The 26,318-nt window shown below is 36.7% G+C and overlaps 1 protein-coding gene across 4 annotated transcripts in view; it reads left to right on the top strand.

Annotated features, from left to right (window-relative positions):
* LOC145981138 (uncharacterized) overlaps positions 1-24,279 on the top strand; it is a 36,508-nt gene extending 12,229 nt beyond the window's left edge. Inside the window, exons 1-7 of one of the 4 annotated variants that reach the window (XM_083114252.1) lie at positions 5,021-5,157; positions 7,828-7,893; positions 9,057-9,158; positions 12,948-13,080; positions 16,050-16,324; positions 18,255-18,522; positions 21,653-24,279. In XM_083114252.1, the coding sequence (XP_082970378.1) occupies positions 5,149-5,157; positions 7,828-7,893; positions 9,057-9,158; positions 12,948-13,080; positions 16,050-16,324; positions 18,255-18,482 (813 nt within the window). In that variant the 5' untranslated portion in view covers positions 5,021-5,148 and the 3' untranslated portion in view covers positions 18,483-18,522; positions 21,653-24,279. Of the gene's footprint in view, positions 1-5,020; positions 5,158-7,827; positions 7,894-9,056; positions 9,159-12,947; positions 13,081-16,049; positions 16,325-18,254; positions 18,523-21,652 lie in introns of those variants that run through there. The other 3 variants (XM_083114251.1, XM_083114250.1, XM_083114249.1) reach the window with 3 other exon arrangements.
* Positions 24,280-26,318: the final 2,039 nt, after the last annotated feature.

The raw sequence follows: 26,318 nt of genomic DNA, 5'->3' as shown, positions 1-26,318 counted from the left end.
GTACATTACAATATAAAGTATAGTGACCAGAACTAATTTTTAATGGAATTGCTCCATTATCTGGCCCCTTGTCCAGTGTCTGAGGAACCTGCAAACAGGATGCCAAATGTCCATTTTTTAATTATTTTTTTTCAGTGTAGATGACACTATAATCCAGGTTTTGATGTTGGATATCTCCCTTAGGAATTCTATAATTAAGTTTTCGTGAAGATTCCACCAGGTGGCAATAGTTATTATTCTGGTTTTTAGAATCTAGTTTCTTCCTTTCGTTTCTACTCCCTTGCCATTTCTAAACTTGCTGTAGGAAAATCTCGTTCATAATGCTCCACAAACAATTGCAGATATGTGATCATCTGATGTTGAATCAATAATTAACAAAGTGTTGCCCGAAAGGAAAGCCAGCACTGCTAGAGAAATTCCAGTTATCAAGAAAATGTGATATGAATTTTACAATTGGTTGTTGTGATCATGGAGCATGCTAAAGATAATGTGGTGAAGGTATGTAAAGTTTCCCATACACTTTGAATACTCCCCTTAGCTTGGAATTCATCGTAGGATTACACATGCAAATAGGAAGTACCATTCTGGTTGACAGGGGATGTGGGTATAGGGCCCCACACATTGTTAGAACTTGACCATTTTGTAGGTTGTGATCAACACCATACTCCAGCTGCCTTTACCCCTCAGGGTTGCCCACGGGTACTATTTTTTTTTAGGATGGCTGAGCCCCACAACCACTTTATGTGGGGACAAGGCCAGAAAAATTCTTACCTTATATCATCCACCCTAGGAATCAAAACTGGGTGTCAGTTTGAAGTTCTACCTTCTAGACCAGTGGTTTCCAACTTCAAAAGGTCCGAGGGCCAAAATTATATCCAGCAGTCGATAGGCGTGCCGCATTTTGGGGGGGGGGGATTAAGAATTACAAAAATTGTAAGAACTGAACTGAAAATGTAGTACTTTTGCATGACCTAAATTTCTAAAATGAGGCAATAAAACAATGGAATTACAAATCAAAGTTTTATAATTACAATTTATTTCACAAAAACCAAATATTTATTGATGAAGTGAAAGAAATTAAAGAGACACCATACAAATAAGAATCCTTCATAGTAAGTGTTCAATGTGAAAATTGGGCCCGATCTGCTTCTTTTATTAAAGTTGTATTTGAATTTCTGTATTTGAAAGTCTCAGAAGGTGAAGCAGTGAAGAATCTGCCAGTCTGCTTCTGTAGCGGTTCTTGATGAACTTAATTGCAGGAAAAACACTTTCACACGTATATGTGCTGCCGAACATCGATGTCATTCTTTGTCCAAAACTATGAAGGTTTGGAAAGCGTTCTTTTGAAAGGTATTTGAAAAACTCTGGCCCCTTTTCTTGCATAGTGAGAAGGAACACATCGCCTTGCAAATCACGCAATTCAAGTTCGAGAGAAGCTATTTTAATTTTCAATCTTACATTTTTTTGGAGATATTGCTCATTTCGATATTTGCACAAACTTTAACAATCAGTCACAGTACAATCCGATTTGGAACACCGGAAATCTCTTCGTACTTCGTGCGTAGTAAAGCAGATCTCTATAGCGCCTCTCTGCAGTTTGTTTCTGAACACAAAGCGTGAAGCCTTCGCGGAAGCAGGCGAGTTCATTTCACATAGCGAAGGGATGGAATGCATGGTGTGAAGAGAAAGTTACGTCACTTTAGATTCTTCTGATTATTATTATTGACTGCAAAATCAATTCTGCCTGTGATATTGTCTTTCTTCACAGAGCATCCGTTCCTTCAGTAAAATAAGAATGTATTTTAATAAAAATAAATAAAATTAATGTATTTTGCAAACTGGCTTTGCGGGCCACATGCGGCCCGCGGGCTGCCAGTTGGAAACCCCTGTTCTAGACCACTGCAGCTCCCAAAAGGTAATGAGAGTGAGAATTGTAACATATGTGGTAGTTAATTTCAATAATCCTAGACACTTATTGCTGACTGGCATGAAATAAGGAAATAATAACAAATGTGCCTAGACATATTATCAAATTGTGCCATCTTGCAAGGAGTGTCCCTTTTTTTTCCATTTTGTAATGAAACTAAAGTATCTTCCCCAAATTGTCCTCACAGTGCTGCGTAAACACTAATATTTTAGGGGTTTCTGACAGGCATGAAACCTTAAATTGCTGTTATCGGAGGTAAGACTGGAATCCGATCTGATATGTGCAGGTCCTGTAGAGGAGGGTAGCCATAAACATTGAACTGTAGTTCAGTTTGTTCTCTAAATGCAACTTTAGTTGGTCGATAACTGGTCATTAAAAAGATGTCCAAAGGCAGACGTTGAAGGTACTTTTTTTTTTCTTTTTCCTCCCCCCCCCCAACAGCTGTAGATTACTCTCCCCCATGTTTTACTAATAATAATGTTAACTGTAACAGTGTCATTAAATACATGTTTATAAAGTGAGGGTTCACTTTCAAACAATTATTGCTCAAATGCCATACAAAAAGCTAAAAAATAATATTAGCTCCATGTCAAATGGTCTAAAATAGAAGTCCACCAGCATGTCTCAGATGTGTTTAAATTGTGCTACTTGCAATTCTAACAAGTGACCAAAGTTCTGCTTTTTAAGTCCTGAAATTCGACCTTTTTGCCTTCATTGACTTATGTATAAAGCATTTCTTTGAACTTGGCATATACTACTCAGGGGTGCAGACTTGTCAAAATTATTGGCGGGGGGGGGGGGGGGACTTTGATCACTGAAATAAATTAATGAATGACTCTCCCTTTTTTAAGTTTTGGCCTCAGTGTTCAGAATATCATGAAAGGCCATCAATTTCTCAAAAATATGAAAATTTTTATTCACAGTTCGAATGCAGAATATTAATTGTCCACGGATAGATATGTCACAAGTTTCGTCAACCATAATAGCAAAATATGCCCAACTTTTAATATCTGCTACCACGGAGCGCAAAACAGATCTCCCTAATATATCAATGATTTCGTTCTGAATTACATGTGAGAGCCATTTGTAGCCCAAACGCCCCATCCACTACCCTAGTTTATGCACATAGTATTTTGAAACTTCTTTAGTAAAAATTTTAACAATACTCATATTTACATACTTAGTATTAAGTCATGTGTTTTTCTGTTTCTGGTCATAGCCCTCCCAAAGTTGATGGTTTAGTGGTCTGAGCCCCCCAAAGTTGGTGTAGAACATTTGAAATGTGTATTTAAAGTTAAGTTCATGTGGCACAATTCAGAGTAAACTTTACAAGAGAAGCAAAATAATACAATAATGCATTTAACTAAGTAACATACTTCATTCCTCCCAAAATTGACCAAATTAAAATTTCCATATTTTTCATATAAAAATACTTTTTCATGGAAACTATCCTCCCTTCCCTTTAAAGTTAGAGCTGTCTAACCAAGCAATGCAGTTGGGAATTTTTTCCAACCCTTTAATGCTGGTACTGGCAAGGTGGGATCAATTTGACCAATGTGTAGCTAGTTCTCATCAAACCACTTGTAACAACTGAGTGGTTGAAGTGATCTGGTAAACATTGCATGTTCACTAATAACATTGATTAGATATGGATACCTAGTACATGGGGTAACGGCGTTATGAGAGTACATCTTTGTACATCTGACAGGCAATAAACTGCAAGTTACTTAAAGAGAGATTTTTGTTGTGGACACCCTGTATATATATTTTGTGTAGCCTAATTGGCATTTCTATGACAATCCTATTCAGAGGATTTTTTTTTTTTAAAAAAAGTTATCGTTATTGTTGCAATTTATTGCCCCAGTGGTCTGGCGACCTCTGTGGCAGAGTAGTCTGTGCAGTGCACTAGGATGCTAGGGTTCCAGGTTCGAATCCCAGTTTGGACATGGATTTCTTTTGTTTGTCTGACCTGAATGAAAAAGGAGAATTGAGATAAATTGAGTGTGTGGGGAAGGCTGCCGCCGCTTAGAGGTCTTCCGTTTAAAGAATGATAAGAAAAGCCTGACTTCTACGCGGGAGACCGGGGGTCGATTCCCGGCGTGTAAGGTCGGAATTTTTCCGGCCTTGTTCCCGCATAAAGTGGCTCTGGGGCTCACCCAGCCTCAAATCAATGTGTACCTTGTGGCAGCCCTTGAGGATAAAGGCGGCCGGATCGTGGTGTTGATAACATCACATCCAAAATGGCCAGGCCGAGATCGAGAATACGTGGGGCCCTACCACCCACATCCCCTAAATATCCCTTCATGGCACGGTGCTATATGCATGGGGAACTTGACCTTACGCAAACTCGAAAGTCGAGAAATAATGTTGGAACAGGATGTTAAGAGGTGTTGAGTGTTTTGAAATATCCAGCATCATTATTTAATAAAAAAAAAATCGAGTGTCAATGTGTAGGTTCGACACGTGGAAGCGAGAAATTCTGAGAACGTTGTTCTGACTGGTTTATGTTGCGAAAACTTAATTTCAGAATTTTTTATTTCTGAACAGTACGTGTTGTACTGCTGTCACAAGTTACTGCCAGTAACTTGTGACAGAGTTATCCGTTAAATGCAGCATTTTTTCTCCTTGAACAGCTAATCCGAATAATATATCTATATCATACATACGTAAATATCGAAATTGCATTTACGCGTTGTGTTTGCTGGAAGTACTAGACGGATTTAAGTTCAACAGTTAAAAGATATTTCGATGCAAATGTGATAAGAAGGTGAGGATATATTAATTTAGTTTATAATTCGTGACAAATCTGGTTGTTTTCATCGTTTTGTTTGAAGTACGGAACGTTAATTCTTAAACAAAGGAAACCGACGATGTACAGTAAAGAGTATTGTGCATTTTCTCGTGTTTTGTTTGTTCTATAGTTTTTGTGTTCAGTGAGAAACAGTTTGTGATTGTGTGTGTGTGTAATAACATGTGCGAGTGATTTAATTTCTCCCAAAAGACGGCTGAAACTGAAAAGTTTGTGCGGCCAATCAATATAACATGTTGAATTTCGTGCTTTTTCATTCGTTATTTTCATTGCATTACGTAATATTTGCTCCGTGCAGAGGAAGAGGTGGTAGAAGGTCGAGTGTCTTGACTTAACAAATACCGTCTTTTATGTCATTTCAAAATATAGGCGTCATATTGCTTAGAAACAAAGGAAAGAAGACATATTATAAATGAGGAAGGTTTGTATTGCTGTTCAATACCGCAGTTTGTAAATATAAACATTTTAATAATTGCCTGTAGTCGCGTGCCAATAGTAGAGGTGAGAAGACGCGTTTTTTTTTCATCAGGAGAAGCTGTTGCCGTCATGCATTTCGAATTTCTTTTTATCAAAGATATTAATTTGTATGGTTTATGTTAATGCCCCATATGAATATTGACACTTCACAGCTCTCGATGTCAAAAATTGTGCATATCGAATAATGTACTACCTCAGAATGCTGCAAATGGCTAAATCAAAGTCGCGCGTGTTTACTTTGCTGCAAGATTTGATGGTCACGCTCCCACATTTGAGTGCCGCTTAGATTAGACACGGCTACTTCAGTTAGCTTGCCTTAGTGTTTTTTTACAGTTTATTGTAAAACGCGTTTTATATTTTTGAAACAAAAAGTTTTTCACGGCAGCATCTTTGAGCCCTTTAAATTTCCACAAGCTACTTTCGGGATCAATTTTCTAAATCAATAGTGTCGTCGAATTTTCGTTTAAATTTTTTTTAACGTTTTCATTCTTCAAATATTATTCAACAGTCATTTCTAAGTAGAGCCGTTTTCTTTATCCCCAATAACTAACACTCATGCACTGTAAAGATCCCATTGACTTATTGTCGAATTGAAGACACACCATACATTTTACACACTACGTTGACATTTTTGATGCAACAAAGTATTTTTTAAGTTAACCGGTATTCAGGAAAAAGGCGGTAAATACTTTCAACTACTATTTTTTTTGTTACCTTAGGCAGGTATGAGGAAGTTTACGTTTGAGTAGGTTAGGCAGGTAAGTTGTGTCCCTCAAAAAAATCGATGTTTTTAATTTTATTCGAAAGTGGTGTCGTGTTTTTTTTTTCTTCCCAAAATTCCACAGGGAAGTATACGTATACAGCACCCGACCCTACTGCATGGAAATTTCACCCATTTGATAATTTGTAGTGTTTGTGTGACATTTCACATTAGCTTCCAATTCATTTTTTGGTACTACTTTACTATACCGGAGACATCTATCAATGATTTATTTTGCAATTTTTTACATTGCTAACGTACTATTCTGGATTGCGGAACATTTTTTTAGGTGAAATAATGAATTTCTAACGAAAAATACCTAAGTTTAAAAAAAAACATTCACGAAATTTTTTAACCAAAAAAAGTTGAATTTTGTACATAAAGAGTAATTATTAAACCATTGACGTTAGCCCAAAAATTCACGATAGCCCCACGAACCATCATGGGGACGAGGTATGCCTACTAAGTTAGGTTAGGCCTGTTAGGTTAGGTTCCATTAGCACTCCTTTCGTTCAGTTTTGCATATACAGACAACATCGCTTTTTCTCGATGACGTGGAGAAAGCAAATGGTGGCAGTAGCAATAGCACGTCGGAAATAGATTTTCGTAGATAACCACATGCATTCGCATTAAAATGGATCAAAACTACAGTCCCGAACATCAACAACGCTACAGAAAATTATTTGCGTAAGTACTTTCTCCTGTAAATTTGAAGAAATCCGTCTCCGGTATAGTAAAGTGTTACCCATCTTTTATATACTTCCATGCAGTTTGTTCATATTTTTCATTGAGGAATGAGATCATTGAAATAATTTGTTTCTAAGTTCTTGTATGGAAGAGTTACTCTGCATTCTTCAACACTGCTTTTTAAGAAAGGTCCTTATATTACAGTCCATTCTAGATTTTAAATTTGATACACGTGATTTTTAATTATGTTCTGGGATGATAACATTTTGCGCATAAGTATTAAGATGCAATTTACAGTTCACCAAAATTATCTTCATGAAGAATTAAGGCCCAAGTTCCTTTTGTTTTATTGCGATTTCATCATGCTATGAACGAAATTTTTACATATTTTGATTTACGTCTGTTAACACATATTGCGGAGTTTCAGCAATTAATATTTTGTTCAATATGTGCTTTTGTGATTAGATTAGTCAGGTTAGGTTCTCTTAGCATTAAAATAAAATCCCTAAATGCATTCTATGAAGGTTCTGATTTACTTCTACATTCATTCCCAGTAGTCTATGATACTTACTGTCGCTTAATGGAAATACATTGCCCGTGGGAAGCGCACATGCTTGCGTAAGGTAATTTTAAGGTTATATTTTTCAACTTAACTTTTTTCGAAATCCAAACGATGTTCATTACTTTAAGTAAGGAAGGTTCAAATTTTGTGTGACAATGATTGCCAAAACTGTACGGTAGTTAGTCTGTCTGCTAGGAGGATTTTTAAAAAAAAATCCATAATTAATATTCTGCATAGGAATTAAGATATTACATATTAAATTAGAAGGAACTACACTGATAGGTTGGTCGAGTGCCTGACTGCCATGTGGGAAATCCTGTGTTCCATTCCAACAGCTTTTGTAACAATGCTCTGCATAAAGCATCTGATATTGCTGGTAACATTGGCTCCACCAGGCTGAGATCAAGAATGTTTGGAGTCGTACCTCCACATCCCTGATTTGCCCACATGATGCAATTATCAAATTAGCTTTAACTAACCTGCAAAGAAAAATATTTTCAATGAAATGAAACATACTTGCAGTGTTGTTTCTTGTTAGATTATAGTAAAATTTTGTTATGTATATATCATATATTGTGTAATCATGTATTCTATATATTTTTTAGGATGGAGCAGAGAATTTGAAGAGATTAGATGACAAAGTTGCAGACAGAAATGAAGCTGATAAAGAGGTAATATTTTTGTTTTTATTCTCTAAAACTTTTCTGCACTCCCACAGTTTCACTTATGCAAGGTCCATTGTGCACTAAATGTATTTCTAACTATAATGGTTGTTTGGGTTTAAACTCTGCTCTTATGACTTGGTTCATTTTATCCAAGTTTGCATAACTTTTAATTTTTTTTAAATTTTATTTTTAGTTCTGGGAATGCCTTTGGTTTGTATTGTGTCATAATGCAAGCATACTGCATTCGATGAAGTTTTAATCTCGACTCTAAATATTTTCAGCATATGTGTGCTGCCTCAGATTGGATTTCATAGAAATACGGCACTTTCAAGATATTGTACTGAGATTAATGTACTGGTTGTCAGCATCAATTGATAGAGGTTGATAATGCAAGTCTTCTCCTCTGTAGTTGGCATACACCTGTGTAGATTTATCATTAAAAGAAGTTGCTTTTGAAGATTCTGATGGTTATTTCTAACTCAATTATTACAACAAACATCTTATTTTTTTCTAAGTGATTCTTAACCTTTAGGCATCATAGATCTCCCCCTTTGAATAGTATGTGTTGCAGACCCCAAGGCTTCACCCAATTACAATACTAATTTTAATATTGTATTGTGTAATCTCTAATATTAATAAACACTAAATAATTTTAGCTCTAGCAAGCCACGCAGGAGCTCCGGGGTGGCTAATCTAAGGTCAGCATTTTTCGGTCCTGCTCCTGCATGAAATGGCTTTGGGCCTCACCCAGTCTCAAATCAATGGGTACCTGGGGTTAACCATGGGATATAAAGGTAGCAGCCATAGCATGGTGCTGATCACATCACCTCCAAGATGGCCTAGATCGAGAATGTGTGTGGTCCTACCCCCCCCCCCCTCAATCCCGTAAAATGCTATATGCACAGGGAACTTTACTTTACCTATATTTTATCTAGCAAGCCAAGAGGCACTTTAACGTTTTGTAAAACTAACTATGTATTCTCAAATTTTTACGACAAGTATAAAAGCTTGTGACATTTCTCAAGCATTCATGCTGCCCCGGGGGTCCATGGATTTCAGGTTAAGAACTGCTGGCGTGGTTTATTTATTTATTTCTATAGTTGGTTCTTGTTCTTTTTTTAACGTGCTGTGTACTCATTTTTATGTTGTTATTTCTGTTGTACTTTTAGTCAGAGGAGGAGAAACCAGCTGAAAAGAGAAATCGTAGAAGTTCATCAAAAAGGATCTCGACGATTCTTAAAACAGCTCAAGAAGGAGAGGCATTACTAAAGGTAGATGGTGCATACTTGCATGTACTTACTCTTGATTGCATGCATTGTTTGTAGAAGTGTGAGCATTATTGAGCAAATTGAATCAAACTTCTTGGGGTTTGAACTATTATCTGCAATATCATATCAAAATTTCTGACGTATGATTTTGTTTTCCTGTGTATGTGTGTGAGCATTAGGGACCAGATTTTAAAGGGAAGTCCTTTTTATTTTTCAACATGTCTCGTGGAATAGATAACAACACTATTGATAATTATCTTCCACCAACAAGATTACATGGTTTTGACTTCCCTTTTTTCACTTTTTTGAAACATTTTCTTTTCTGGTCTCTTTATTGACTAGGTTTGAGTCTACATTTCTTCCCCCCCCCCCTTTTTCCCTTGTCCCTTTGACAAGATATCAAATATTTTATACGACATTCAACAATTGTCTATTTGGTGCAGCTTAGAGGAAAGAAAGAACAAGCATCTTCTACCTTACCTTCACTCCATGAGTGTTGGGAGTACGTTGCAGTGATTGTTGAAACAATGGGATCTGGGCTTACGCAGCAACAAACTCATTGTAGGTGGCATGTCTGTTGGGCTGAAAGTGTACTTATCTGCTAGATTCAGACTTTCATTGTGAAGATCTTTAGAATAGTTTGAAACTTGTGACAATGACAACTGTATCGAGTGTCTGTGAAATGACAAAGGCAGGTAGAAGTGGCAGCAAGCTTTGGAATGTGGTATAGCTGTTGCAAGGAAGATTTAATCGAAACAGATGGTAAGATTATTTGCTGTACTTTACCTTCGAAAAAAGGAAATGAAAAAAGAGTATAGTTTATTTTAGCACTCCACTAAAAATAATATTTTAAATGAAGGAGCAATATATACCATTCATATATAAAAAGGGATACATTAAATTTCATATTAATGTATCCCCTTTCATTTAAAATACTGTAGTATTTTTAGTGAAATGCAAATATATTATAGTCCTTCCGCCCCCCCCCCCCCTTGTTTCAGGAATAATAGAGCAAAATTTTTGTGGTAGGAAAATGCACCTCACACCTTTAGAAAACATGAAAAATGAACATTACAGTGTGTTATTTCACTTTTTGTGTTTCCGCCAAAAACAAAATATGCATGCCTCTATATATATACTTTAGAATGACCATTTCTAGGCTCAGTTTGGCTTGAAACTTTGAGCCTTAGTTATTACACAGGGTTATTAAAATTAGTTACCTGAAACTTAAGCTGACTAACTCCGAAAGTATTATTCAATATTGATTCAAATGTGGTTCTAAATACTTGCCATACAATGAAATTTAATTTTTAGGCCACCAGAGGTCAGTCAGTTGCTCTGTTACAGGTGATTACATGGCCAATAAACCAGTTGGCATGTAGTCTTGCGGTAGTTATCATTTCAGAACTACGTATCAGAAAGTTCCGCATCACGCAAAGACTGTCAAATTCTGGTACGATTGTTTTATGAACACTGGTTGTGTTGCACACTTGAGAACAAGGTCGTGCTTACATGGGAATAGGCGAATATGGGATGAAGTTTCATACCGGAGGGATAGAGGCACATATTTTTTGTAAATAAAAAAGCAAAATTTTGGTACAAAACAGTCAATTTCAGGTTCAAAAGCTGTAAATAAAATAAAATGTTGCTGTTATAGCAGTGAGAAAGCTGTATATAAAATTACAATTTGGTTTTTAAAATGTGAACGTAATCCAAAATTTGATTTAGAAACTGCTCTTACTTCACAAAATATTCATATCCCATCTAAAAGCACATTTATGTCCTTACCAGAATATTAAGTTTATTCCTGTACAAACGGGTCCATTTTTTGCTTCTGAAATATTTACAACAGAATTAATCAATTTTCCATGAATTGCATAACTCGCAGGATAATTCTGACATCAGAAAGTGTCACATCGGTAAATAAACTGTAAATTTCATGTTTAAGAGTATCTCGCATTTTGCAGTTTATTTTGTGACAAAACAGGGTAGGAATATGCACCTCACACCTTTCAGAAACATGAAAAATTAACATTAAAATGTGTTATCTCACATTTCGTTTTTTCGTAAAAAATTAAATATGCGTGCCTCTACGGTGGGATATTTGCAGTGACAAAAGGGAACCATATCAAACATTTATAAGAAGCTTGAAGTTATGTAAGTACGAGGGTTGTTCAAGGAAAAAGTTTCCCTTTTTTTTCTTTTTGAGAAAGTACGAGCCCGAGAAATGAAATGAAACTAGCAATGTGTTCTTTCGTCTTCCTCTACATTTACACACAATGCAATGTTCGTGCGGGCTACCGTGCATGCACGGCACATGATTAGCTTGAGTTGTGCAGTGAGAAACGTGCCCTGGCCATAAGGAGTAGCGAGTCATGGCGGAACAACGTGTTTTGGTGGTGTGGAGTATTGATCACAAGAGTTTTTGAAGAAAGGGAAAACAGTCAATGCTGCACGTTATTGCCAAACACTGGAGAAAGTGAAAAAAGCAATCCGCCGCAAACTTCTTGGACTCCTTTCTGCTGGAATCGGCAGCACTGACACAGGATAAATGAAATGGGAAAGGTTACCACACCCCCTACAGCCCTGACTTGGCCCCAAGTGACTTGTTTCCTGCACTGCAGGGTCAACGTTTTCACACTGATTTGGAGGTTCAGACAGCCGTGAAAAGTGTTCTTCGTTCCCTGGACCCCGAATTTTTTGCAGATGGCTTTCAAAAACTTATTCAACGATGGGACAAATGCTTGTGCCACCTTGGAAATTATGTTGAAAAGTGAGAAAGGACCATGCTACTTGGTGCAAGTTGATTTTTGTCTGTAACTTAAGAAAAAAAATCTTTGCAACATAGGGAAACTTTTTCCTTGAACGACCCTCGTATATTACACAAATTGAGTTATTTAATTTTAGTTTTAGGTAACTAATTATGCACATATACATAGGTAAGTCAGTAAATAGCTCACAAATGTTTATTAAAAAATATTAAGTGAGATACTGACTTAAATCCGTTTCTATTTTTCGACGCAATCTCCAACATTGATACACTTGTTTCATCACTTTAGCTATCTCCAAACCCTGCTACTTAGTCTTCAAGCTGCTGTCTCAGCCACAGACGTACCTCATGTTCATCATCTTCCATCATCTGCAAAACATTTGCTGCCATCAGAAATTTCAGGGATTGAAACGATCATGGTATTATGCTGTATGCTAAACCACGAGAACTTCCTATAGCAGCTGCTATGCTCTCTATCATCACTCGCCTGTCAGCTCGAATAATATAATAACCACCACCCGTAACATCTCCATGTACAGTTCTAGAGCACAGTCATCATTTTTCAACTGAGCTGCTCATGTGTGCATCCGTTAACTAAATATCATGAAGCTCGATTGTGCTGCCACCTAATGACACCTTTATATACTACTCTACTGTTTTCAGCTATCCCACATCAGTTTGTGACCTATTTACCAACTTAACCTTGTATAAACAGAACAGTAATATTATCTGTGGTTTTATAGAAATTATGGGATTGATACCACCAAGTTTAGCTAGGGTCACTGCTGTCTCAGAAGTCTGTTAAAGTTATTCTATTTTCAGTTTAGAAAAATGCAGTTTTCTACAAATATGACTTACAGTTCTAGGATTTCCATATTTTTCTTATTTTCCCACCTTAAAATTGTCCTAATGTAGAGAATTGTTGATACATAATAACTAAACATATATGTTCTCAGAGAGTAGGAATTATCCTTGTCTCTTAGTGTGAGCTTATGTCAATGAACAGTGCATCTCAATTGCAGGAACTCGGACACAAGGACGAAGGTGAAATGGAAGGCAGGAGAAGAACACGATCTTCAACCAGAGGAGTTCCCCCAACGCCACCACCCCCCGTCAAGAGAGAAAGGAAATCCACACCTGCCAGTTCGGCAAGAGGTTAGTAGTTTGCTAAGCTATTTAATGTCTCGCTTCTCTCTTCAAATGAAACAAAAACCTGCCTATATAAATTTGACCTGAATAGTTATTATGGATTAATAACAAATTGGCAGAATTTTGCACTAACTATGTACAGTGGAACCTAGATTTTATGATTTTTAGGGGACCAAACTGTAAAAACTTAAAATGCTGGAAAAATTATAACATTTTGCTATGTTGCGACCATCAAGACAATGTATAATGGGGGAAATGTAAAGTTCAGAGTTTCAGTGAAGCCTTCACCACATCGTGTGGCTTCTTCAGGAGTTAGACAGCCAAAGTTAAAGCATGGGAAAGGCAAGTTTGGTTAAAAAGGTTACAATTGATGATAAAAGAGAGAGCATAGTGCCTGTCACTGCTTCCTACTTCATCTCGGGTTTGCAACTGGCTGTCTCAATCAATTCATTTGACTATTCTTGTCTTAGCTTGTGACAAGAGTGAGAACTAAGTGCATGCCAAAACTGGACTTCATGTAATCAGTGAAATGATTGCATGTCTTGTAAGTTATGCCTCATTTGCACTACTTGTTTAGAGAAGGTTTGGATTGTGAAATTATTAGAGTACAATTTAATCTGTCCCACCCACTCATTTATACGTGTTTCAAAATTATCTGAATGATAAAAACTCGTTACATGAGCAATACAACATAATTACCGATCGAATATCCCTAAATTCATTTAAACGCATCCTTCAGGTTTTTTTTTTTTTGTTGTTTTTTTTAACTGCCACCAGGTGCCAGGCTGACCAGTTGTAAAATGGCTGCCAGTGGTGAGGAGAAAGCATTTTGCAAGAGTAGGTTCGGTCGTGATTGAACCATCAGTTTCGTGCACGATTTCATAAAGAAAAGATTCACCAGCAAAGAACTCTTATTGCATTATTGCTGCTGTGCAAACCAGATGAGAACATGTTGAAACATGACTGGATGGAGCTATGGAGCGACCACAAGGGAAAAAACCTTGGACGAGTAGTCCGCATGCAGCTTTCCCTTCTTCCTTTCAGCTCGGGCCATAAGGAAGCATGGTCCACTCCCCTCCCCTCCACGTGGGAATATGGTGCACAGGAGTCACGGGTCTGCGCTGGTTTATTTGCTTGTGGTTCCACTATAGATTACCATATTGACGAGTGCAGAGTAACGAAGGGTGCTCACATTGAGCATTTGTGAGTTAACTTCGCGATAATCATTGGCACTTAAACTTGGACAGTTACGTTACATATGTGTTAAATTGTATCTTATTTTAACAATTTATGAATAAAAGTAAAAGTAAAGTGCTCCCCTGTGCTTAGCACCACGCCATGAAGGCATATAGGGGTGTGGGGGTATAAAATAAGAGTTTAAATTGTTCAAATCATTTTGAAACACCCTGTATTTTTTTCCTTTAACCTGACTAAATTTAAAATATTGACTTGCATCCATAAATGGTGATAGCCATCCAATTCTCAACATTAAAGAAGCAGAATCATACATTTTGATTTTATCAACATTTTGTATGAATGTTAGTTTTTGTTTTTCGTCACGTAAGCTTATGTCATGTGTCTAGCCCCCCATTCCCTAGCGATTCCCTGGTTTTGAAATTTCTGTATAAGATTTCCAAATACCATTTGAACATAATGTGCGAAAATTGCCATATCTTTTCATACAAAACTATATTTTCTGGATCCATGAAGCAACGACGTGAAAATAAGCAATGACAAACAGGTTTTAGAATTCTTAGATTTGGATTGCGTTCTTGTGCAATGAACCAATTTGTTTCAACACATTAAATTTACACCACACTTATAGTGTAATTCAACAGTCATGTAACCTAATCTTCAAAAATCCAATTTATTACATATGGCGCCTTATAATTTTCTTAATGGATGGCAGCACTGCCTTAGTGGGCAGGTTTTACATTGCAACCTCCAAGCTTTTCGATCTTTTGCCTTACCCTTCACGTCACCGTTGGATCCATTTAATTTAATATCATCTGCTCTCACTAACCAATCTTTCGAGTGCATCTTTTAGCAGACAGTTCCTTCTTTTTCTTTTTTTGATTGCTTCCAGCATTCGTGTTCTTTCACCAAACCTTTCCATCAATGGTTTATTTCTCCTGTTGTCCATTTCACTTTCTCTATTCTTCACCATAACTACATTACTGAAGCTTCTAGTAGATTTTCATCACTATTTCCAAGCTGTGATTTAAAATTATGACATTGGGTGTAAACAACCATGTGGCTAATGTACCTTTAAGTTCTGTTAGAGCTGGAAAGGTTGCAGTACTTTTTGATCAACTATAGTACCTTTTATATTCTTCTCAAGTTGATAGGATTGCTCAACGCTATTTAATAGTGATTTTCCATTATGAAATTTTGGCTGATTCCGATAAATTAGCAAGATAAAATTTACCAATACAGATACTTTACTGATGCGATGCAAAATTCTAAGTGACCCTTGATCTCGTTAATAAATTTGTTTCCAGGTGACTGCAATGCAAAAGAAGTTGCATATTTAGACATATACTTTTTAAAAAGTAGGACAGAGATTATCCATAAAAATTATAAATGGCAGAATTTTGCACTAAATTAGAAGAAATTAATAGATATATCGGATCGGTAAAATAATCAGTAATTTTACTGACATGGCTACAACCGCCGATATCGGTTTAGTACCGATTAATCTGTCCCATCCCTTAAAGTGGAACCCGGATTTTACATTACCCCGCGTTATTCATTCAAACTTGATGCTCCCAACATAGCAATACGTTATAAAATTTTCCTCGATTTTACATTTTCGTGAATTTCAAGCTTTTCCAGCTTGGTCCGCTGAAAATCGTAAAATCGTGGTTCCACTGGATAGTTATAAATATATCAGATATGACTCTCTATCAGTCAATACTGATATAGTGGCAATTAATGTCCCATTCGTATTTAATATATTTTCTTTTTTGTTGCAGGAAGTTCAAGAAGGGGGAGACAAAAGAAAGAAGAAAAGAACGAACAGCAAGATGAAGTGGAGAAAGAAACCAATGAAAATAAAGATGAGGCAGAAGAGCCCAAGACGGACGGAGAGGAGAAAATGGAAGTAGATGAAAAACATGAAAAACAAAGCAAAGCAGAAGAGGAAAAGGAGAAGGAGTCGCAAAAGAAGGAAGAGCCAGCGGCGGCGCCAGCAAAAGTAGAGGAAGAGGAGAAGAAGAAGCCGGAGGAGAATGCCACAACAGATGCATTGGTGAGTACCTTCCTAAGTGTGTGAGTTTGCTGCTTGTCATTTTCAGTTCTTGTAATTTCAACCATGGTCTGTCTACTGATTGCTTATCAAAGATATGCTTGTAATATTTATTTTTGGTTTGAATATGAAGGTTTTCTTAAATCCATTTTATGCATAAATGGGCTAATTGGGACTGGACCCACAGTTTAAAGTTGGTTCTGAACCACTGTGCAATGTGCCTCCACTGGGTATCAAACCCTGCTTGACTTGCTCTTACACACGTCAGTTTCGGGACAGGAAGCACTTCCCTGATGAGCCAATCGTTTGAAGTAATCTTACTGTATAAAAAAAAGATAGTGTTCCCAGGTTGTTGTTCTTCCAAGCAGTACAAGTCAGAACTCCTGCGGGCTGAGTGTAAACATTGAAGTGACGTAATAACTCCATTTCAGGTCTGGAAACACTGGAATAATATTTGCACTGTGTGACCAGGATGACCTGCATGTGCTGCACCCAATGGGCCACTGTCCGATGTGGCAAGGCTTCAATGCTACATGCTTCTTGGAGACCCTCTTCCGTTGCTTTTCTGCCATGCATTACCTCAATTTTAATCCTTACACGCTGCTCTCTATTCGAAGCATCATATTAGAGTGGTCGGATTCACAACACCACTTCACAGCTCTGCACACATGCACTACACTAGTGATAATGAGTGCATTGAACACCTATGCTTTCGCTCTACACGTAGTGGGAACTGCAGCACCTTCCCTCAATCATCCGTGACATGGCGATAGTGTTGTTGCTACTTTTCTTTCCAACCCTCGTGCCAGGGAACACCCATACTGGGACTTGAATATAGAACCTCGGATAGATTGCAAGTCCATCATTTAATGTGTACAACCACGAAGGTTCTAATGTTACAATTGTCTGTGAATTTTATCTTGTGCCATTCCGGAGCGAGATTTACTAACTAACTATCTAGCCTTCTTAAACCCAAAGGTTCATGGCTGCAGCAACACAGGCCTTTCATCTGTCCCTATCTTGATCAAGATCTATATACTCTTTTCCATCCCTACCGATTTCCTTTAGGTGTATCTCAACGTTGTCCCTCCATCTTCGTCTTGGCCTTCCTACAGGTCTCTTACCATCAGGTTTCCCAACAAGAATCCTATAAACTTCTCTTTCCGCTCCCATTCGTGCCATATGGCCTGCCCACCTAAGTCTTCTTGATTTAATTATTCTAATAATATCTGGACATGAGTACAAATTATGTAGTTCTAAATTATGTCACCTCCACTCACCTGTCTCCTCGTCCCTTTTAGGTCCAAATATTTTCCTAAGGATCTTATTTTCAAATACTCGCAATTTATGCTCCTCTTTCAATGTAAGGACCAAGTTTCACACCCATATAATACTACAGGCAAAATTACTGTTTTGTATATTTTAACTTTTAGTTTCTTAGATATTAAACAAGAAGACAAAAGTTTATGAAGAGAGAATTAACATGCATTTCCTGAATTAAGCCTACTTTTTATTTCCTCTTTAATATAATTTTCATTTGTTAATATTACTCCTAAGTATTTGAATTTGGAAACTGGTTCAAACGAGTTGTTATCAGTAATTAGATTTTGATTATTACCTAACACTTGGTTTCGGCCTGTAAGCATATATTTAGTTTTCTCTTTGTCAACTTCCAAACCTATCTCTTTAGCAGTTTTGAATTTTTTTTTAGCATTATTCTTAACTGTATTTATATCATCCCCTAAAAAGTGTACATCATCTGCATATGCTAACAACTGAGTCACACCATTTAATTTTAGTCCTTCTTTGGTTTCTTTTACCTTCCTAACAGCATATTCTAAGGCAAAATTAAAGAGCAATGGAGATAATGCATCTCCTTGTTTTAACCCAAATACAAACACCGTATTTTCAAAATTTATTTTTTTCTGTGTAGGCCGATGCTGCACCAGAAACCAAGAAGAGCAGCAGTCAAGAGGAAGTAAAGGAGAACAAGGTTGAGGCTCCAGCTTCGACAGAATCTAAACAGGAAAGCCAACCAGAGACGAAGGCAGAGGAGAAGATTCCAGTAGAAAAAAACTCTGAACCCCCTAAACCAGCTAAACCAGTCGAGAACAATTCGGCAGAAAAATCAGAAGCAAAGGTGGAGGAAAAAGCAGAGTAACATCCTGAGTATGTCCTCATGTACCTGATTTTTATATAATGTAAGTTAGCAGTTTGTTGTAATTTAAGTACAGAAAATTTCACTTTTTGTTTTTTTCAAAGTGAGCCAGTGTTAAGGGCATGAGGAACAGTTTCCATGTCAGCCAGATGCAAGGACACAAAACTGCTCCGACCTCACTGACCTTTCCCTGAGGCAAGCTGGAGAAAGAGAGGTCTGTGTGCTGGGTGGTTGTAGGAAGCATTACTGTTATGGGAGTATTATTTATTTCTCTTGGCAATAACAAACTTCCAATTGTGTAGAAAAACACATGAACGGGAACAGGATGTGTTGAAGATTTTGTTTGTGTTAGGGCTAGTCGAGACTTTCATTTGAAGTTGTTTGTCCATAAGGAATAAGCTATATGGACTTGAAACATGTCCCCTTTTTTTCTTTCAGTAGCAGTGCCAATTCTGACGATATTGGAAGAAATGCATAGTTTAATCTAAACCATGCATCTTATCAAGTAATAATCATTGTGCATGTAGTGCTCAGCCGATAACTAAGACTTGGAACATTTTGATGCCTTATAATTGCTCAGATTATGAAATGTGTCCACGTTAATTTACCACCTTCATTCAAAAATACAGATCAGTTGTCAAGAATAACTGGACATAATGTTCGGAAATAGCTACAAGATTCATGAAACGTCTATACCAACGGGGCATGGAAAATGCCAATTAAAAATATAGAATGAATCTTTCAAAAATGCATCTAACAGTTAAACATTGTTTGATTATGTGTGTGTGTGTACAAACCCATTTTGTGTATTTACTGTAGATGCAAACAATTTTCCTCACTCTTCTGAGAAGAGTTTTTTTTTTCTATGGTACTTAAATAGAAGTACTTTTGATCCAAGACAACCTAGCAGCAATGTTTCACATGTCTGTACCCAAACATGCACACTGAATATAGTTTTGCTGAGACCTATTCTTTCCAACATAACAGAAATTTAATATGTAGTGTTGCTCACCCTAAATAAAAGTTGAATGGTAAACCAACCAAATAATAATAATAATAATAATAATGCTCATAAGTCTACTTGACATAAGTGTAGGCTTGGCACTGTTGAGAGGTTGGCAACCAGCCCCGTAGCAGGGCAGCCCCCCCCCCCTGGAACTAGCATCAACCCCCCCCCCCAACTGAGGTCAGCCCCCTTGACATTAGGTAAAGCTATTTGTGTAATTTGTTTGCAGTGAAAAGTGAAAATGTAGGCGGCAGATGATATTTTTCTCACAACTTTGGTGAAGGTTAAATTCAGGGAGCATGAACAGCAGCCTATTACATTCAATCATTTTAGTTATAAGAAGTAGTTTTAAGTGGCGGCAAGTATTTAGGAGATCTCTTCTCTAGACTTCAGAAAGATTCTTCACAGGGGAGCTTCTTTATCTGTACCTTCATTGCCCCTGTTGCGACCTCCCATTTATACAGAAATCTGTGACTTTGATGTCATTATGCAAATTCCCTCCGCATCTGCGTCAAAGGTTAACAGCTCCCAACTTTTGGGAACAAAGGGGAGTTTTATTGTTTCGGCCAATTACCTTTTTAATAATATAAGACACTACCCGAGTTACATAAAATACAGTCTGTGCATTGTAAGTTTTACTGTGACTGTCTTGAAGAGAAACCAGAAGTAAATCCTGTATGTGTTCCACAAAATTGTTGCTTCTGACACTGCTGTCAGGCATGCAACTAAAGTTAGAATCACCAACCCTGAGACCTTCTGTAAGATGCAGGAAGCATTGCAAACTCATAGAAGTAAAATAATCCACAAGAAAATCCAGCGTTGTTACGGGATTCATTATGGAAGGTAAAACAACGGCCAATTTGTAGTATGGGATATGCTGCCGCAAATGACGTCTCACTTTAAACCCAATGCTTTTTCTTTTGTACTTATTGCTTCACCTTTATGGTTAACTCTTTGCACCAGTAATCATTTCCCATAAATTGGGCTTCTTTCTTGCATTGCATGCGAATTGAATATATTTTACTTGCATTTTTTTTAGACAATATGATATAACATGGTAATGTATATTTCTAAGATTTGATATAGATAGGAGTGTATTTGAAATTTGTTTGTAGATTTTATGTAAATTGTATCTTATGTAAATAAAATATATAATGGGCATAAACAGCCATATGCAATGCTGTAAGTCCAATAAATATATTGATGATCTAAACAAGACAAAGAAATTTCGTAAATTTATTGCATTTGGAAACTTTGATAAGCATCCTAATAACTATTTTTGTTCCGTCAAATATAGTGCACTTCGTAAAATAACTTGGTGACATGGCAAGCCAAGATAAGTGTGAACATTTTGTAGGAATATGCATTGTAACTTTCAATGAGCGTAGAGATTTGTGTACATAATGATATTTTATAACATTGGTTATTTTCTAAAAATAATTATGTGAACAGCAAGGAAGTAGTGCCACTTTCAACATGGCGTGTTCTATGCAATAGTCGGCGGTCATGAATCAGCTGACGTGGAGTGATACATCGAATCAGTGAGACGGTTTGTTTACAGATGGTCTCAGGATTGGTGATTTACACTTTAGTAGCAAGGGTGGGGTTAGGAATGGGCAGCTTGACTTGGGACTCTCTTCCAACGTTGCCAAAATAACGTTTGTAACAACCAGGAGCCGATGCTTGAGCACTCATTCTCTATTGTTGACAACAATTGTTTTAATTTTAAGTGTTTTACAATAGTAAAAGCAAACATTTGGGAGGTATAAAATTGCAAAGAAAATAAAATAAAAAATGTTATTGTTTGGATGACAGAAAACTTGTAATTAATGTAATTGGAGGGTATAAAAAAAGATCGTCAACTTTTGTTTAATGTCACTTTGTACTTTGTCTGTTATTTGCAAGAAATTGACCCAACTCTTTGTCACACACAGATATGTAGTTATTGCATGCATATTGAGTATATGTTGAGAAATGTTCTGAAATATGGAAACTAAAAACTGAATTTTTCCAGTCTCCATGCCATGATGCCCAAAGATAATACAAAATTTAACTGATTTCAGCTTCATACATAAATATTGATTTACAGTACATATATTGTGGAAATCTTTATGAAATGTTTGAAGTAAAAATTATGACTTTTGTGAAACAAATCTCTCTCTTCCAGACCTTTGACCAAGTCATCTTTTATGTTCCCGGAAGTTGTACAGAGAGAGACAAGAATGACGCACATGGAGGACTACTAGGATGATCTTCTGTGCTTAGAAGTGGATGCCAGTAAACATGGTCTAGTGTTTTCTTTAGAGAAAAAGCTAAAAGGTGGTTGCGAAATCAAAGGAAAACATACAAAAAGGAGTCAAACTATCGGAAAATGACAATGTGTACTTACGACCGTTGTCCATTCATTATAATTGGCAGTGTATTGTGGCAGCAGGTAATGTAGTGAGTTTTAACTACCCTGTTTTTCTTTCTTTTTTTCTGTGCAATCTTGTACTCTTGAACACTGAGAATGAACCGGTGATGTGAAGAGATTGCAGCAGTATATCTAATTGTCCGAGCGAACCCCTCTATGTTTTCCGGCGCTCACTTCTTTGTTAGGAGACGTGCAACACTAAAAAAAACTAGCATAATAGGGGACGTTACTGTTCATCAGTTCGTTCATTGTCACAACGTCAGGACTGGTGTTCCAATATTTAACCCTCTCCCCTTTTTTCTTCAAAAAAGAAATTTTAAAAAAAGTACTGTGAATTTGTAGTTGGAGCGAACTTTTTAACATTATGACAATTGTTCAGTTATGAATACCCTTCTGTTTCAGCAGTTTGTCTTAGTATATTGTGTTGTTGTATTGAATTATTTGTAAATGTACGTTTTTTTGTAACATAGTGCCAAACCAATTTTAGGAAATTGTTCATAATTAATTAATTTTAGTAGTGTTTTCGCCAATAGATCCCCTTCCCAAATAGAAGAAAGCATAATTTAAAACTGAAAAATGAAATTATTTTGAAACAGAGGGGTACGACAAATGTAGTTGACAGTTTGTGTGAGTTTTAGCAGGAATGGAAAAATGTCCGAAGTCTTTAGGAACTAGCACCTAAAGCTTTAAGTGGAAGTGTTTCTCATTTTAAATAGTGGCCGTGTGGAAGTACAGTGAAGAAAATAAAACATCTCATTACTTCTGCCTTGTGCAAAAGGTAGACGAGGAAAGTACTTGAGTCAATCCACATCTGGAGAAATTTTAAATGCATCTTCATCCCATTATAGAGAAAGAATATATATAAATATATAAATATTCTATATATATAAAAGTACAAGATTTTTATTCACTGTCGCTTTTTGTCATGTAATTATCAAGAGTACTACTCATTTCTGTCTTTTAAAAAATTACGTAGTACTACTGAATTTGTAAAGCTATTAATTTTTTAAATGGAAGTTACAAGGTGCAAAATTAACTGAATATAATGCATTCCTTGTTATGGTAGTCTGTCTTCATTACAAGTTTGTTGTAGTCTTGTAGCTGTGGACCCATTGTAGTATAAAATTTCATAGTGGGCATTCTGATGGAAAAAAAATGTTAATGTGGTATTGACAGTAGCAATATGGAAGAAAAATTTTCAAGTAATGACATTGTACCCAATGTTGTCTTAAAAAATCTAATGTACATTATTTTTTTGAAATGTCTGTATATTTTCTTTGGAATGCGGTTGCGTTTGGTTGTGTGCTTGGTCAGTATATGCACTCCTGTTTGGTAACAAATCAATTTTTAATGTTCGTTTGACGTTCTTCCTCGTAAGAGAATACATGCAGGTGTTAAGTTGTAGATAATTTAATTATTCCTGTACTTTTTATTTTTAAATACCATGTAAGGACACACTTAATAATTAATGCACATAAAAAATAATATATATGCATATTTTTGATAAAGATATCAGCAAGCACAGACCAGTTGCTACCTTCAAGGCTATGTATTTGTGATGTGATGTTGAAAATAAAGTCCCCTTTTTAAAAGAACAAATTATGATGTTTGATGACGGGAACTATAGATTCAGACATTAAATTGCAAAGAAATGAAGCAATTTCTACCGGTGAAGGTTAACGTGATTGCAATTGGTTGTGTGATTGTTAATTTTGTTGCCATTAGTGATCGTAGCCAGTTCATGTTGTTTTTGCATCTTTTTTTTTTGGGGTGATTTCATAAAAGCTGCAATTCTCTCCTGACAATTTCAGTATGCAGCACTATGCATAATTACATCACAGTGCCCCATTCGTCTAGCGCCCAAAGTTAATAACCGGACAAAAACGATCTCCAGCAACGGAAATGTCATAATATGTTTCTCGCAAGGGATGAACTAATGCTTTAATGCCTCATTCTCCACCTCCCGTTTCTACGAATGACCTCTCATGACGTTTGTAATTAAGAAGTTATGCTTTATGTACAATGCTAAGGTTTTTACTAGGATTAGTTTCCTTTCAGATTGCATAATGCATGTTCAAATTAGTTGTAGAAAGTTGTTTGCTGTACTAGCTGTTGGTAGCATATATACTTGTGAGTAGAAATTCAGCATAATTGTCTGGAGCAGTAGTCAATGAAAACATTTTATAAACACACAAACACTACTACGTGCATACAAAATTTGTTAATGTAAAATTTCTGGAAATGTACAAACAAGTAAGTCAAAATTATAGTTGGAATGAAATCAAATTGAGTGCTAAGCATGTGCTAGGAGAGAGATTTTTTTTATTTGCGTGAATGTGACAACTGCCTCATTGATAAAATAAATGAAATGTTACTAAGAATTCATGTGACTTTTGTTTTCACTTCCTGATAAGATAAAAGTTTGAAAAATCTGTTGCACAAAAGTTGGCATTGTATATTATGAAATATATTTTTTGCCAAATTAAAAAGGCGATTTGTAAATTTTACTGAAAATATATTGCTTTTTTCTTTACGTCTGCATCTTACAGGTCAGCATTGCGATAGAAGTAAGATTGGATAAAGCATGGCTTAATGCCTTGTCAATGATTTATTTTATTTGTATTTCTGTCACAGTATTCAGATTGGATCAAAATCTTCCATAAGGTGAATAGTAACAAGGGTGCTAAGCTGCTCACAGGTTGGTTTTGATATTTTTCCACTGTTTATTCCTTTTTTATAATTCTATGTACTATTTTTTTTTTGATTGATTTGCACCACAGCAAGGCTAATCGGGACTGGACCTACAGTTTAAAGTGGGATCTGAACCACTATGTGCCTCCACCAGGAATCGAACCTGGGATCCCTTGATCACAAAGCAACGATCTATGTATTTAACCTTTTGAGACCCAAGGCCTTTTTCACATGTAAGCCCCTCTGTCCCGAGCCGATTTTGAGCAAAATGCAGAGTTTCAATTAAATGAGCGTAGATCGGAGACTAATTGCCCTAGAGAGATGAGTGGTATACCGTTGCACGCGGAATGAACCAGAGATTCAGACTATATGAAATTTATGCAAATTCGGCATGTGTGTGGCAGGGGGGGGGGGCTAACTCTCAAAATTCCAAAATTTCGGGGAAAAAAAATTGGTTCCCCCACCCTCCCCCCAAGAGAAAAGTACATGACAGTGTCGACATGCACATGGAAATGATTGCTGACATGTAAGGAACACAAAAATATTTGCATTATCATCATATGACCAATGTAACTTGAGTTGTACCCCCAAAAGGAATGGTCGGCACGCCACTGATTCAAGCTTCAAAATGCAGCGGTACCTTGAAATGACTATAGCTCAGAAACTAAATGCCCTATTAGATATGAAAGATATACCGTTGTACGCAGAATGATTCACAGATTTAGACTATATATAATTTATGCACATTTGGCGTATATATGGAGGGGGAAAGGGGGGAAATACCCTGAAAATACTTATTTTTTAAAAATGGGGTTTCGACCCCCCACCCCCCCCGAAAAAAAAGGATATGAAAAGTTCAAAATGCACATAGAAATTATCGCTGGCATGTAAGAAACAAAAATATTTGCATCATTGTCGTATGACCAATGTAACTTGAGTAGTACCCCCAAAAGGAATGGTCGGGAAGCCACTGATTCAAGCTTCAAAATGCAGCGGTACCTAGATATGACTATAGCTCAGAAACTAAATGCCCTATAGATATGAAAGATATACCGTTGTACGCAGAATGAATCACAGATTCAGACGATATATAATTTATGCACATTCGGCGTACATATGGAGGGGAAAGGGGATATCCCCTCAAAAATACTATTCTTAAAAAAATGGTGTTTCCCCCTGCCCCCCCCCCACCGAAAAAAATGTCAAAATTCAAAATTTATGCAAATTTGGCGTATATATGGAGGGGGAAGGGAGAAAACCCCCAAAAATTATTTTAAAAAATTGTCACAACCCAAAAAATGTCCTCACACTTGGGCACAAAACGACACCTACGCACAACATTCACGGACGAAAAGCTAGAACTCAGTGAAAAATGAGCACCGATTCTTGCAGCTGCTTGAAATTCTATTTTTAGACAATGCAGGGTAACCCCTGTCGCAACTTGTGGACACTTGTGCTAAAAAAACAAAGGTTTCCTTCAGCGCGCTTCGAAATTCCATTCTCACAACGCAGATTCAGCAACCAGTCTTCCCCCTCCCCCCATGGAAAACTTTCATTTTGACATCGGATACTGATAAACAAGCTTCCTTCGAAAGCAGTTCACAGGCGGGGGAAAAGAAAGCATTGCTTTAGAACAAACAAAGCCCACGTTTCTATGTTTGCAAAAATTTGACCTTGAAAAGAGACGCAAAAGGGAAGTCACTTTTCCCCCCTCCATTTTCATGAAAAC

The sequence above is a fragment of the Lepisma saccharinum genome, chromosome 29 (genome assembly GCF_977018435.1).
Source record: "Lepisma saccharinum chromosome 29, izLepSacc3.1, whole genome shotgun sequence".
Classification (NCBI taxonomy): domain Eukaryota; kingdom Metazoa; phylum Arthropoda; class Insecta; order Zygentoma; family Lepismatidae; genus Lepisma; species Lepisma saccharinum.
This window is presented reverse-complemented; position numbering and strand designations above follow the sequence as displayed.